Source organism: Oculina patagonica, chromosome 5 (assembly GCF_052425735.1).
Source record: "Oculina patagonica isolate OP01 chromosome 5, crgOcupat, whole genome shotgun sequence".
Lineage (NCBI taxonomy): Eukaryota > Metazoa > Cnidaria > Anthozoa > Scleractinia > Oculinidae > Oculina > Oculina patagonica.
The window spans coordinates 24,465,707-24,481,501 of record NC_135762.1 but is presented as its reverse complement, the minus strand read 5'-3'; the positions used below and the strand labels follow the sequence as shown (position 1 = coordinate 24,481,501).

General features: G+C 41.4%; 2 protein-coding genes across 2 annotated transcripts; both read right to left on the bottom strand.

Annotated features, from left to right (window-relative positions):
* Positions 1 to 1,641: 1,641 nt before the first annotated feature.
* On the bottom strand, positions 1,642 to 6,565 carry LOC144653433 (uncharacterized). The gene is made up of 2 exons (XM_078513421.1): positions 2,393 to 6,565; positions 1,642 to 2,212 (listed from the first exon to the last, which is right to left on the bottom strand). The coding sequence occupies exons 1-2, from the start codon at positions 6,399 to 6,401 to the stop codon at positions 2,115 to 2,117; spliced, it is 4,107 nt and encodes a 1,368-aa protein (XP_078369547.1). The 5' UTR covers positions 6,402 to 6,565; the 3' UTR covers positions 1,642 to 2,114.
* Positions 6,566 to 7,826: 1,261 nt separating this feature from the next.
* LOC144653432 (uncharacterized) lies at positions 7,827 to 13,789 on the bottom strand. Its single transcript, XM_078513420.1, has one exon. The coding sequence runs from the start codon at positions 13,690 to 13,692 to the stop codon at positions 9,508 to 9,510; it is 4,185 nt and encodes a 1,394-aa protein (XP_078369546.1). The 5' UTR covers positions 13,693 to 13,789; the 3' UTR covers positions 7,827 to 9,507.
* Between the last annotated feature and the right edge of the window lie 2,006 nt (positions 13,790 to 15,795).

The window sequence follows — 15,795 nt, the reverse complement described above, 5'->3', positions numbered from 1 at the left end:
GTGTTTGTATATCGGTTATCCAGTGATATTTGTTTTACCCTGCAGTTTGAACACAATGACGTCTTCTTAACCTTTTGACTTTCACGCGCACTTTTATGCGCATTTTAGATCATTTGCACGTTTTAATAATTGCGACATCATCAATCCATACGTCACGAAGTCACCTTTTGGATCGACAGATTTTTATAAGAGCGCCTCAAGCTACAAGAATTTTAAAGGTTTTTCTTAGGAATATACTTTGCTAATGTTGTCAAAAATTTTAAATATTTGTCATAAAAACGGTCCCAGCTAGTCTTGAGCTATGTTTACGTATCAAGAGAATAAAAAATATGTTTATGTTCCAAAAATAAAAAAACAAATAAATAAAAAACAAGGACAAAGATTGTATTCTTCTCAGAGTTTATTTTGACGCTATCAATTTTTACTTGGCAATCCTGTACTCACAAAAAAATGTTTTATTGAAACAGATCAAAATTACAGATGAAACTTTACTTGGCCTAAATACTACGTACATTCTTAATGTTTTCAGTGTTATCATCAATCCTCAATCAGTCATTTATTTATCCACATAACGTCTTATAAGCTATACAAGTTTAAAAATGTCAACCTTAATCAGATAACATGCTAAACAAAATAGAAAAAAGTACTGCCGGGTCACGACGCACGTGGAAACTTCGAAGATGTGCTATTGCTACATGGTGGGGCCATACTTCTACCTAACAGATTGCAGTGCCATAAAAAAAGAATAAACATAATTTTGCAACGATTAGAAAATCGTTCGAGATAAAGGAACCACATTCTATTTGCTTCATACCCTGCGAACAGAGTCACTTGGATCTTTCGCAGATAAGTCGGGAAAGAGGACGGCGACAGGAAGATCTAAGGGAACTTGCTCGCAGGGTACTCGCTTTATTGCATTTCTGTGGTTTATAGGCTCAACTGAAATGACACAATAAATGGAAAAGCACGAGAATGAATTGTTAATCTTGAGACGACGGCAAGTGACTAAACAAGCTTTTCAAGTATTATTCTCATACCCCATGGTGCAGGTGTTTTCTGCCGATAAACCAAGAAATTTTGTCAATATTTTTCTTTTGATTTTTGTTTAAAAGCTATGTCGTGATATTGTATTCTAACCCATTCAGTGTGAGATGCACCAAAAACCCTAACGAATAATAAACGGATCGGCTCTGCTTTTTTAAAAAAGTAATTCTACATTTAACAACGAAGTATAATTATCGCTTTCCAATCAGTGTGCGACATTAAGTGTTCCCTCAAAATCCACCGTAAGAAAGAAGATGGTGACGGTGTATTGAACCCCAATACCTTGCAAGCCTAACACAGCCATTCGGCATATAGAAAGCCATATTTTGCGAAATTTGTATCTGTCCTACCAATACTGCGCATGCTAGGACTGAACGTTTTAGAACTTTTTTGTGCGTTTTTCTGACCGTTTTTATGCTTTTATGGCGCTAAGAAGTATGAATAAATGTACCAGTCGCCATCTTTTTCCGTACGGTGGATTGAGCAAGTTAATTAGACTGTTCAGCGAGCTTGTAGCAGGTATCGACAAGAAGAAACTCAGTAATAAAAAAGTTAAAAAAAAAAAATTTAAAAAAAAAAAACCATTTTATCAAAGGCCTTAAAAAAAACAAAAAATATTTTTCATGTCATATACACATTTTAGCTGGTGTAGTCCAAAGGGAATGTTTATCGTCATCAGTAAACAAATCGTGGGTTCAGCTACGTTCGGCTACGATCGATCTGCCTCGATCGAGTTCTTTGTCAAACACTTCTGTTGTCTCATCAATCCTCAAGGCACAAACCTTCTTAGCGACTACCCGGAAGGCCCTCTACTTTTAAGTACATCATCAACACCAGTATTCTTGTGTGCACATCCTAAGATTATTAATCAAAATTGTATACTGGAGACCAATGAGCAAAAGCTTCAATTCCTCACAGCAGCATGCAGAGGACACCCATGAGATCGCAGGACATCCAACCAGAAGAAAAATGGTTGCAACGAGTGTTGCGATTGTTTTAAGTTGAGCTAAGGATCCTGATGTAATCTATACTATGCGCTTTCCGGCGCCGTGACATATCTATCGTCCTGTTCATCTAGTTTTTCTCGTATGGAATGTGGTTTCGTAATTGTGTACGTCTGCCAGTGGAATGCGCTGGTTTAACTGTGGGTCTTGTTCGTTTGGCGCACCTTGCTGCGCGCCAGCCAAGAGTGGTGTCCATTCATCGGATTCCTCACGTTCATTTCGTGCACTGTGTTCACCTAATGGAGGCCCACGCTCGATCAATTGTGGACCTGCTACATTTGGTACAGCTTCAGGAACATGATTAACTCTTCCCTTGCGCCACGGTTGGAATGCTCGTGGTGCACCTTGCTGCGCGCCAGCCAAGAGTGGTGTCCGCTCATCCGAATCCACATGTGGTTCGTTTGGTACACCATGTTGGCCTAATGGCGGTGTACGCTCGCTTTGTTGCCGTGGATCTGGTACGTTTGTTCTGGTACGTCGTGTTCCTTCAGGAACACGATTAACTCTTCTGTTGCGCCACGCTATAGCATATGGAAGTACTGCCATAACCAAAGGTACATATGCCAAAATCCTTACAAACCACATTAGACCATATCCTGTACTTTTGGAAACATCGCTGCTGATGGGGGAACTTAGAACTGCAATGGCGCCTAGAGTCGTTAAGATTACCACGTCTGACTCGTTGATCCAGGGGTATTTCGCAGTTTCTCCTGCCACTTCTTCTTCTTCATTGCTGCGTACATCTTGATTGGCTTCTCGCTGAGCTTCTCCGCTGCCACCTTGATCTGCTTCTCTTTGGGCATCTTGTGGCTCATTACCACCTTGATTTGCTACTCGTTGAGCTTCCGCTTCTTGGTCGGCACCTTGATTTGCTTCTTCTTTGTATGGCCTTGAAACCGCAATGATAAACAGAAAAAGAATACAGAAGAATTGTAGCAAGGCACTTTTCAAAGGGCCAGCTGGCACGTATGTGCTAATCAGAAGAAGCACGACACGACATCCAAGGTAGTAAGCGAGAAAATAACGACGGCGACGGCCAGTTTTATAACAGGCTCGTAAAGCTTTGAGATGTGGGTTTGAGTCAGTATAAAAGGCAAGAATGAATGGAAAGCAAATAACAAACACCATAAGAACGATAGCAATACTCCCGTATGCTCTGTGAAGACCATTAAACCACTCCATATTACCGTCTACAAACAACACCTTCTTTCCCCCAACTTCGACACGATGCAAGAGCTGCAGTGAAACGTGGGCAACATCAACATAACACAGAACGAAGATGGTACAGTAGGCATAGGCAAAGCCATCTTTCACGTTTCTCTTGAATGCTTTCCCGCATCTTCTAATAGTACCCGGACATGGACAACACTGGCTATGTTTCAGTTTCTTATAGATGCTTTTCAAAAATTTTTTCAAAATGGATTGAACTCTTTCACACTTCGTAAGAGTTATCAAAATCAAAACTTCAACGAAAACAACGCATATCATTACGATTAACTTGTCGGCATTGTTTAAACGAGCTTTAAGACAAATTCCAACTCCAACATGAATTTGAAGGTTAGACAGAGCAGCCAAGAATTCAATGAAGGGGTCGTAATTAAACCCCTCTGGAGTTAATATCTTCACAATTTGATAGGAATATAAACAAGCGTTTAGATGCCCACTTGAAAGGTTTGGATTGAATAACAAAACCAACACCGTCAAAATTAAAAGAGCGAAAAGATAGAGAGGAATCCATCCCAGAAACTTATCAGAACAGTTGGATGAGCAGTTTTCGTTTCCAAACAAGACACTGTAACCTTGTTTGCACTCGCCACAAAGTATGCTAGTCTGGTCTCTGTTATCTTTGCAAACTTCTCCAGGAACGTACTGGTACACCTCTGGAAATATGGGCTTTGTGAAGTTACAGTACTCAGCGGGGCAGGGGCTTGTAACAAATTTACCGTCAACTTTTCCGGCCCAGTAGCCCTGTTTAAGGTAAATAGTCTTTCCGTCCGAGTTACACCGTGCTACACCTTTGTCTCTGGAGTCCGTACAAACACAATTTGAGCCGTCATAAAAGAAACCTTCATGGCAATGCTGCAACAAAATGTTGGGGATTGTATCCACTAATACCTGCCTACCCACATAGCGCAGGGTTACTGTAAACAAACTGCCAGGTTTTCCAGCCAATTTGAGATGGGAAATGTGACCATCGGTAAGAAATAAGGAAGAAGTAGTGTCCAACTTAACTGGCGAAGAGCTTACATGAGAGTTGATATCAACATCGACTATTCCAATGACTGAGTTGCCTATCTCGTCAATCAATTTGACTGTCGCATCGAAATCTTCACCTGGTGCAACTTCCCAGTCTCCTGCTTCATAAATCATGTTAATTGCATCTGTTGCTACTTCACTCTCTCGCGAGGTAACGTTCCCATCTAAGGTTTTGAAATGGATGAAATCCCAGCGGAGGACCGTGTTGTTTTGCCGAGACTCCCCCGGTCGCCGACAGTTCCTAAGTGTCGTGGAGTATACCGAGTTTCCTTTACCATCATCGACTGCCCTGTTGCCTTGAAAGATAACAGATGTTTTCCAGTTCTTAAAGTCAGCTTTGTCATCCGTGTATCCAAAGAAGCATTCGTGTGTGTCGACACCAGTTGCATTGAAATCCACCAGAGGAGATCCAACAGTGTGAATGTACAGTGCTCCTCCTTTAAGCTCACACGAGTTATTATAAAAAAGTAACTTCGAATTCTTCTGAAAAGTTATTTTCGAGAGCCCACGCATCGCCACGGCTCCTCCTTTGTAGCCCTTGTTGGAAATGAACTCCACCTGATTGAATAGCTCTATAGTTGACCCATCTAAGGACAAGGCAGTGTTCGTGTTCTTTTTAAACAAAGTATTTCCCAGAAATATAAGTGGTACTTGGTCACTGAATAGCGCGCCTTCTCCTATCGTAACACCTTCATCTAACTTGACGACTTGGTTCCGTGAAAATGAACAGTCTTTGAATCTGATTGTGTATGGCATTTCCGGTCCAATTTGAACATCATTTTGATTAGCAAGCATAGCTGCTAATGCGGCGCCCACTGTCCCGTTATTGTCGAACCAAGTGCAACGATTAAAGATGAATTGAGTTTTGTGCTTTGCACAGTTTTCCCGACACAGTACCGACGTTGCATACAGCGATATACCACCACCCCAGATGGCCGAGTTGTTTACAAATGCACAGTTGTTATCAAAGGTAAATGTATTCATGGGGTCGTCTGAACCTCGTCGAAGTAAATTGCCCATCCGAACACCTCCCCCAGCCAGAACTCCGGTATTGTCGTGAAACGAAGTATTCTTGATTGCAAAATGATTATTTTTTACTTCATCTTTGGCTTCAACTTGAAGACCTCCTCCCCAAATTGCGCGATTACCGAGAAATACGCAAGACTCGATTTCAGTGTTACAGTTACTGGCATTTCCTTGGAAATTAATTGCCAATCCTCCCCCTAGACTAAACTGGGAAGGACCGGGATCTTCAAAAATATCGTGTTTATGGCTTATATTCCAAGCAATAGCTTCATTTCTGAGAAAATAGCAATTTCTAAAGATGTAGGTGTTATTGTGCTGGAATGAGTCGTGTTGACTTGGCGTGACATTTACTACATTGTCGCCGTATCGGTTGAGAGTCATATAAATTCCGCCCCCTGAATACACATAACCTTCTTCGATAAACCCTTTGAATGATCCAATTGAACTCTTGTTGGAAACTAGTGCCTTGTTGTCCGCCAACACACAATCAGTAAAATTCACAACACCTCCAACATTAAAGAAATTTACACCAAGCCCCGGAGAAGACGATATATCGATCTTCGTGAATCGCGCATTTCGACAATATCGAAAATCCAAAGCGGTCTTAAACTTTACACCCTGGTGACGATGTCCAGCATGAGAAGACTTGTTAATTTCTACCGTACTCTCGCGCCATCCACCACATTTCTGTAACATGAATCCCTCGAGAGCAATGTTTTGGCAAAGAACAAACGACAGACTCACGCTTGGCTCACAAATTATTCTTACCTCGTCTGATCTTGAACCCTCTCCAACCAAAGCAAAAGTGTCCACGTTGGTGAAATTGAAGCTTTTTGTCAACGTATAGTTTCCTTTGGCTGCTGATATCAGGGTTGAGTTGGCGCCGTCAGTTCCAGCGAGGACGATGGCGAAAGCTGCGTCCAGTGACCTGCACGGCCGGGCCCGATTTCCACAGCTCTGCGAATCATTGCCTCTTGGAGAAACGAAAATTTGATTATTCCATGCAGCTTTTGATGGAAAATAAATCGAAATAAGGAAACAGAGTGAACGCAATATGCAAGAACGCATCATTCTAATTCTGTTGTCCGGTTGATACCGTCACGGTTAAATGAAAGGAAAAGACTTATGGTCTGCCAACAAGTTCTTATAAATCGTGTTAAATCAGTGCGGAGGTGGAGGCGGGGGAAGGGGGGCGGTAGGGGGTTTATTTAAACTAGAACCTTCTGACATTGTTTTAAGTAGACCATTTTTTTTCCTAGTGGAGTTGAATTGATCTGCTTATTTTAAGATAATACACTCTATTCACGAACAAAAAAAAAAACGATCACAACAACCTGCGTTTCCATAAGCACTTTCCGCGTAGGCCAAGCGACTAGTCTACCAGGGAATTGCTTAAACTCCACCCCCCCCCCCCCCTCCCCTTCTCCTACGCCACCTCCCACCCGTCTCGGTTGAGCATGTCAAAACAAAAACCTTAGGATAATATTACTACTGAAAATAATAAGCATGCTTTATTTTTGTCATATTTTTTTTCCTTGCGCTTGCCCTTGTAAAAATAAGGAAAGTAATATTAGAATCTTTATAACTGCAGTAGGTTGGATTTTTTTTGTAGAATTTGTGTATGTTTGCTCCCCCTTGTGGCTCCACTGCTCGCGATCGTTTGCTAGTTTTCAAACTGATGTTTGACAAGGCTAAACAGATTCTTGCTATGATTTCAAACCACTTTTGTTTTCTCAAACATTTACAACAACGTTTATACACATTATATTCTGTTCTGTTTTTAGACTTTTTCACTATCAAAACGTTGGTTAAACGGTAAGAAAAATACGTGTCAAAAGCATCTCATTTAAATAGCGTGACGCCGCCACCCACGTCAAGCTTTATATGTTGTTCAACTTTGATCCCACGGATCCTTTCTTACCAACCCCCCCCCCCTCCCCCCCCCCGTCCATCCTCTCTTTCCTACACTCCGTGATCCTGCACTTCCTCCTCCTTTCCTCGCCGTCCACGATTCTTTTAAATGGGCTAGCTCACGGCATTTTAGGTTATTATTTTTATTTTCGTGAATTAAGAGCACTAAACTTAAAATTGGCACAGCAAAAGTCTTATATATTTTTTACCCTGCAGTTTGAACACAATGACGTCTTCTTAACCTTTTGACTTTGACGCGCGGTTTTATGCGCATTTTAGATCATTGCACGTTTAAATCATTGCGACATCATCAATCCATACGTCACGAAGTCACCTTTTGGATCACGACTTTAGACTGTCGACAGATTTTTGTAAGAGCGCCTCAAGCTACAAGAATTTTAAAGGTTTTTCTTAGGAATATACTTTGCTAATGTTGTCAGAAATTATACATATTTGTCATAAAAACGGTCCCAGCTAGTCTTGAGCTGTGTTTACGTATCAAGAGAATAAAAAATATGTATATGTTCCAAAAATAAAATTAAAAAAAAACAAAAAACAAAACAAAAACAAAACAAGGACAATGATTGTATTCTTCTTAGAGTTTATTTTGACGCTATCAATTTTTAATTGGCAATCCTGTACTCACAAAAAATGTTTAATTGAAACAGATCAAAATTACAGATGAAAATTTACTTGGCCTAAACACTACGTACATTCTTAATGTTATAAAACCTAAAAGATTTAACTTTGACAAATATGATGCTTGAAATGCCAATCAAGGTCGTTGTCAGTCATTTGTGTTATCATCAATCATTAATCAATCATTTATTTACCCACATAACGTCTTATGAGCTATACAAAGTTTAAAAATGTCAACCTTAATCAGATAACATGCTAAACAAAATAAAAAAAAAAGTACTGGTCACGAAGCTCGTGGAAACTTGATGATGTGCTATTGGTACATGGTGGGGCCATACTTCTACCTAACAGATTGCAGTGCGGTAAAAAAAAGAATAAACATAATTTTGCAACGATTAGAAAATCGTTTGAGATAAAGGAACCACATTCTATTTGCTCCATACCCTGCGAGCTCGAGCAGAGTTGCTTTGCTTGGATCTTTCTTTAAGTCGGGAAAGAGGAGGATCAAAGGGAACTCTGCTCGCAGGACACATGCTCCATAGCATTTCTGTGGTTTATCGGCTCAACCGAAATGACGCAATATATTGGAAAAGCACCAGAAGGGATTGTAAATTTTGAGACGAAGGCGAGTGACTAAACAAGCTTATCGAGTATTATTCTCATACCCCATGGTGCAGGTGTTTTGTGCCGATAAACCGAGAAATTTTGTCAATATTTTTCTTTTGATTTTTGTTTAAAAGCTATGTCGTGATATTGTATTTTAACCCATTCAGTGTGAGATGCACAAAAAAACACAAATCCATATCCATATTTTTTAAAAAAGTAATTCTAACAACGTAGTGTAATTATCACTTTCCAATCAGTGTGCGACATTAATTGTTCCCTCAAAATCCACCGTAAGAAAGAAGATGTTGACGGTATATTGAACCCCAATTCCTTGCGAGCCTAACACAGCCATTCGGCATATAGAAAGCCATATTTTGCGAAATTTGTATCTGTCCTATCAATACTGCGCATGGTAGGACTGAAGGTTTTAGAACTTTTTTGGGCGTTTGTTATGACCGTTTTTATGGTTTTATGGCGCTAAGAAGTATGAATAAATGTACCAGTCGCCATCTTTTTCCGTACGGTGGATTGAGCAAGTTAATTGGACTGTTCAGCGAGCTTGTAGCAGGTATCGACAAGAAGAAACACAGTTAAAGTTTAACCATTTTAGCTGGTGTGGTCCAAAGGGAATGTTTATCGTAATCAGTAAACAAATCGTGGGCTTAGCTAAGTTCGGCTACGATCGATCTGCTTCGATCAAGTTCTTTGTTAAACACTTATGTTGTCTCATCAATCCTCAAGGCACAAACCTTCTTAGCGTCTATCCGGAAGGCCCTCTACTTTTTAGTACATCATTAACACCAGTATTCTTGTGTGCATATCCTAAGATTATTAATTCAAAATTGTATACTGGAGACCAATGAGCAAAAGCTTCAATTCCTCACAGCAGCATGCAGAGGACACCCATGAGATCGCAGGACATCCAGCCAGAAGAAAAATGGTTGCAACGAGTAGTGCGATTGTTTTATGGTGAGCTAAGAATGTGTTGATGTTACCTATTCTATGACGCTTTCTGACGCAGTCACAGTCTTTCGTTCTGTTCATCCAGTTGTTCTAGAGCTGTATGGAATGGGGTTTCGTAATTGGGTACGTCTGCCAGTAGAATGCGCTGATTAAGCTGTGGGTCTAGTTCGTTTGGCGCACCTTGCTGCGCGCCAGCCAAGAGTGGTGTCCGCTCATCCGTTTCCACACGTCGTTCATTTCGTGCACCGTGTTCGGCGCACGGTGGGGGCCCACGGTCGATCAATTGTGGACCTTGTTGCCTTGGTACAGCTCCATCTTGTTGTTCAGGAACATGATTAACTCTTCCCTCGCGCCACGATTGAAAGGCTCGTATGACATACGGAAGAAACGCCATCACCAAAGGTACGTATGCCAATATCCTTACAAACCATATTAGACCATATGCAGTACTTTTGGAAACATCGCTGCTAACGGGGGAACTTAAAACTGCAATGGCGGCTAGAGTCGATAAGATTACCACGTCTGACTCGTTGATCCACCGGTATTTCACAGTTTCTCCACCTGCCACTTGTTCTTCTTCATTGCCGCGTGCATTTTGATTGTCTTCTATTTGAAGTTCTTCAATATCACCTTGACCCGCTGCTCTTTGGGCATCTTGTGCTTCAATACCCCCTTGATTTGCTACTCCTTGGAGATCGTGTGGGTCATTGCCACCTTGATTTGCATCTTCTCTGTATGGCCTTGCAACCGCAATGATAAACAGGAAAAGGACACAGAAGAATTGTAGCAAAGCACTTTTCAAAGGGCCGGCTGGCATATATGTGCTTATCACTAAGAGCACGACTCGACAGCCAAGGTAGTAGGCGACAAAAGACTGACACTTAGTTTTGTAACAGGCTCGCAAAGCTTCGAGATGTGGGTTTGAGCCAGTATAAAAGACAAGTATGACAGGAAAGCAAATGACTAACACCATGAGCACAATAGCAACACTTCCGTATGCGATATGATAGCCATTAACAAAGAATTCCATATTACCGTCTGCAAACAACACGGTCCTTCTCCCAACTTTGACAGGATGCAAGAGCTGCAGTGCAATGTGGGTAATGTCCACGTAGCACAGGACAACGATAGTACAATAGGCATAAGCAAAGCCATTTCCCACGTGTTCGTTGAATGACTCCCAGCAATTGTTTAGCCACGTCAAAAAAGCATTCCTGCAGCAGCAAGTATCTGGGCAACACTCGTCTTGTCGCAGTTTATTATAGAGCCGTTCCAAAGCCCTTATCCAAATGGGGTTCAACAACGTCAAAAGTTTCAATACAGCAATTTCGACGATTGGAAATAAGGCCATTATTATCAACTTGTCCGCATTGTTTAAACCTGCTGCGAAACAAATGCCACGTCCTACATGAACTTGTAGGTTAGAAAGGGCGGCCAGGAACTCAATGAAAGGGTCGTATTTAAACCCATCTGGAGTAAGTATCTTCAAAATTTGATACGAATACAAACAGACGTTTAGATGCCCACTTGATAGGTTTGGATTGACCAACAACACGAAACACGAAACTATAAAAAGTAATATGAAGTAGACAATATTCATCCATAGCCACTGACCAGTACAGCTGGATGAGCAGTTTTCGTTTCCAAACAGGACACTGTAGCCTTGTTTGCACTCGCCACAAAGTACGCTGGACTGGTTTCTGTTACCTTTGCAAACTTCTCCAGGAACGTACTGGTACACTTCTGGAAATATGGGCTTTGTGAAGTTACAGTACTCAGCGGGGCACGTGTGTGTAACGAATTTACCGTCAACTTTGCCGGCCCAGTAGCCCTGTTTAAGGTAAATAGTCTTTCCGTCCGAGTTACACCGTGCTACACCTTTGTCTCTGGAGTCCGTACAAACACAATTTGAGCCGTCATAAAAGAAACCTTCATGGCAATGCTGCAACAAAATGTTGGGGATTGTATCCACTAATACCTGCCTACCCACATAGCGCAGGGTTACTGTAAACAAACTGCCAGGTTTTCCAGCCAATTTGAGATGGGAAATGTGACCATCGGTAAGAAATAAGGAAGAAGTAGTGCCCAACTTAACTGGCGATGAGCTTGCATGAGAGTTGATATCAACATCGACTATTCCAATGACTGAGTTGCCTATCTCGTCAATCAATTTGACTGTCGCATCGAAATCTTCACCTGGTGCAACTTCCCAGTCTCCTGCTTCATAAATCATGTTAATTGCATCAGTTGCTACTTGCTTTTCTCGCGAGGTAACGTTCCCATCTAAGGTTTCAAACTGAACGAAATCCCAGCGAAGCACCGTGTTGTGTTGCCGAGACTCGCCGGGTCGTCGACAGTTCTTGAGTGTCGAAGCGTATACCGAGTTTCCCTTGCCATCATCGACTGCCCTGTTGCCTTGAAAGATGACAGATGTTTTCCAGTTCTTAAAGTCAGCTTTGTCATCCGTGTATCCAAAGAAGCATTCGTGTGTGTCGACACCAGTTGCATTGAAATCAACCAGAGGAGATCCAACAGCTTCAATGAACAGTGCTCCTCCTATGTGCTCACATGAGTTTGCCTTAAAAAGTAACTTAGAATTCTTGTGGAAAATTATTCTGGAAAGCCCACGCATCGCCACAGCTCCTCCTTTGTAGCCCTTGTTATTAATGAACTCCATCTGATTGACTATCTCTATAGTTGACCCATCTAAGGACAAGGCAGTGTTTGTGTTCTCTTTAAACGAAGTATTTCCCAGAAATATTAGTGGTACTTGGTCACTGAATAACGCGCCTTCTCCTATCGTAACACCTTCATCTAACTTGACGACTTGATTCCGTGAAAATGAACAGTCTTTGAAGCTAATTGTGAATGGCATTTCCGGTCCAATTTGAACATCATTTTGATTAGCAAGCATAGCTGCTAATGCGGCGCCCACTGTCCCGTTATTGTCAAACCAAGTACAGCGATTAAATATGAATTGAGTTTTGTGCTTTGCACAGTTTGCCCGACACAGTACCGACGTTGCATACAACGATATACCACCACCCCAGATGGCCGAGTTCTTTACAAATGCACAGTTGTTATCAAAGGTAAATGTATTCAGGGGGTCGCCTGAACCTCTTCGAAGTAAATTGCCCATCCGAACACCTCCCCCAGCCAGAACTCCGGTATTGTCGTGAAACGAAGTATTCTTGATAACAAAATGATTATTTTTTACTTCATCTCTGGCTTCAACTTGAAGACCTCCTCCCCAAATCGCGCGATTGCCGAGAAATACACAAGACTCGACTTCAGTGGTACAGTTACTGGCATTTCCTCGAAAATAAATTGCTAATCCACCCCCTCGACTGAATTGTGAAGGACCGGGATCGTCAATAATATCGTGTTTATGGCTTATATTCCAACCGATAGCCTCATTTCTGAAAAAATGGCAATCTCTAAAGAGGTAGGTGTTGTTGTGCTGGAATGAGTCGTGTTGACTTGGCGTGACATTAACAATGTTGTCGCCATACTGGTTGAGGATCATATAAATTCCGCCTCCTGAATGTACGAAGCCTTCTTTAATAAAACCTTCTAACGACCCATTTGAACTCTTGTTGGAATCTAGTGCCTTGTTGTCTGCCAACACGCAATCAGTAAAATTCACAACGCCTCCAACATCAAAGAAATTTACACCAAGCCCCGGAGAAGATGATATCTCGATATTTGTGAATCGCGCATTTCGACAATATCGAAAATCCAAAGCGGTCTTAAACTTTACACCCTGATGTCTCTGGCCAGCATGAGCAGACTTGTTAATTCCTACCGTACTCTCGCGCCATCCGCCGCATCTTTGTAACATGAATCCTTCGAGAGCAATATTTTGGCAAAACACAAACGACAGGCTTACGTTTGGCTCGCAAGTTATTCTTACCTCGTCTGATCTTGAACCCTCTCCAACCAAAGCAAAAGTGTCCACGTTGGTGAAATCGAAGGTTTTTGTCAACGTATAATTTCCTTTGGCTGCTGATACCAGTGTTGAGTTGGCGCCGCCAGTTCCAGCTAAAACGATAGCGAAAGCTGTATCCAGTGATTTGCACGGCTTGGCCCGATCTCCACAGCTTTGCGTGTCACTGCCGCTTGGAGAAAGGTAAATGTGCTTCCTCCATGCAGCTGGTGATGGCAGGTACAGCAAAGAGAGGAACAATATTGAACGAAATATGCAAGACCACATCATTTCCGCCTTTGCAATGGATGTTTTCATAAGCTAATATGCTAATGAGTTCTTAGAATTTGTGTCTAGCTCAGAGAAGGGGGAGACTGCTCTTTACACTAGGCGTAGATGGGATGGTCCTGCTAAAATGTTTTAAACCTTTCTTTTCTCCCCTTAAGAAAAAACATTTTTAGTTGTGACTCTTTAAGCTTTTTATGACGACGATAAGATTTGTTTAGTCCTCCAGACCGGTAGAATTGTTGAGCGCTGAACGGAAAATCGATACTTGTAAACTCTTCCCCCCTCCCTCCCACCCCTAGCTCGATAGGTCGAAACAAGATATTTACGTTAACTGTGCGTGGGATAATAACATTGCCACAGAGGTCATAAAGCGTTTGTTTTCAAGGAGTTTATCTGCCGCAGCGTTAAAATTTCATATTTTTAGATGGCAAGTCTGTCCCACAGGTCTGCACCTCGGAAATCTTAATGTAATAGTTTGACTCTCGTTTTAATAGTGCCGCTTTCAGTTATGTTTTACTTCACGGTAAATAGATTTTTTAAAATCTATTTATGTGAATATTAAAAGTTTCAATATTTTCTTTCAATATTCACAAACCATTATTTTAGTGCCGGACATGACCCCATCATCAAATGCTAATAATCCCACTGTGTAGATATAAAGTAGCTTTAATTAAATTTCCACCAACCGGCTTAGCTCATGATCAAATACTAAATATATTAAATATTGTATCGTTTTTCGCGTAAGCGAGTATCACTCCCTTGTCTGCTGGCATTCATTTGTTTTACAAGCATTTTCGCTATTATGTTATACCAGGCCCCCGGGGGGGGTACTCCCCTATATAAGGTATATAGGTATGTGCCGCCCCAAAGGGTATGGTTTTTGAGCCGTTTTGGTCTGAAAACGGGTATAGATTTTGAAAATTTTGGTCTGAAATTGGGTATGGTTATCTGGGGAACGTTCACAAAAGCTTATAAACTTATTTTTCTTCCCAGCAACTGGAGCGAGTAACTGGTGAGAGACAAAGAGAAATAGATAAAATATATCATTTCAGCTAAATTTTACCTATTCATCCTTGTTACGTTGACTTCCGTTCAGCGTTCATTTCAAGGTCAGGTCTGAAAACGGGTATGGATTTTTGAGTCCAGGTCTGAAAACGGGTGTGGAAAATGACATTTTTTGGTCTGAAATTGGGTCTGGATTTGGAAATGCGGGCGGCACACCCCCACCAAAAATTCCAAGGAGTACCCCCCCGGGTACCAGGCGATGTATATGGGTTATTGACCAAGCGTGAGGTCAAGATGACAGGATATTGGCCAAGTTATTTTTTTGCCAAGTTATTTTTTCGCAAAAAAAGAACGAGGCCAATATCCTGCCATCTTGACCGAACAAGCTTGGTCAATAAAGGATTTATTATTTGACTTTTTTCGAGTACTGAAAAGGAAGCCAGTTATAGATCATGTACGCAATCATAATATATTCATTTTTGGGACGTTTCGTTGTTTACAGCCGGCCTCAAAAGACAAGAAGATTTCGTTTTAGTTCTTTGTAGCATTATAAAGCTATTTCAAACGAATAACGATGTTTAAAAACGGAGAATCTGCCGTAAGAATATTTACGTTTGATTACGTGACCGGATCAAATTTGCATAAAATCTAGACAGGAGGAGGAGAAATCTAGTTCATGATTGCCTTTTGCTTAGTAAAATACTCTGCTAGATATTATTCCAGGAAAGACGAGAATGGTAAAGCATTCGTTATTCATATAGTTGAGGATTGGCCCCCCGGGGGGAGGGGGGTACTCAAAAATTTTTTATACGGGGAGGCTCCGCCCCGAGTTCTAACCCCTTACCCTTTTATATACCATTTTGACAGAAATTGTACCCCTTTCGTATACCTTTAACTGAAAAAAGGTACCCCTTTCATATACCTGAAAGACGTGGCGTGGACTTAAAACAGGACTTTTTCTTGTCATTTTCGTGTAGCGCTTAATAAAATAATACAGGCAGGCAGGCTCCGCCCCGAGTTCTAACCCCTTACCCTTTTATATACCATTTTGACAGAAATTGTACCCCTTTCGTATACCTTTAACTGAAAAAAGGTACCCCTTTCATATACCTAAAAGACGTGGCGTGG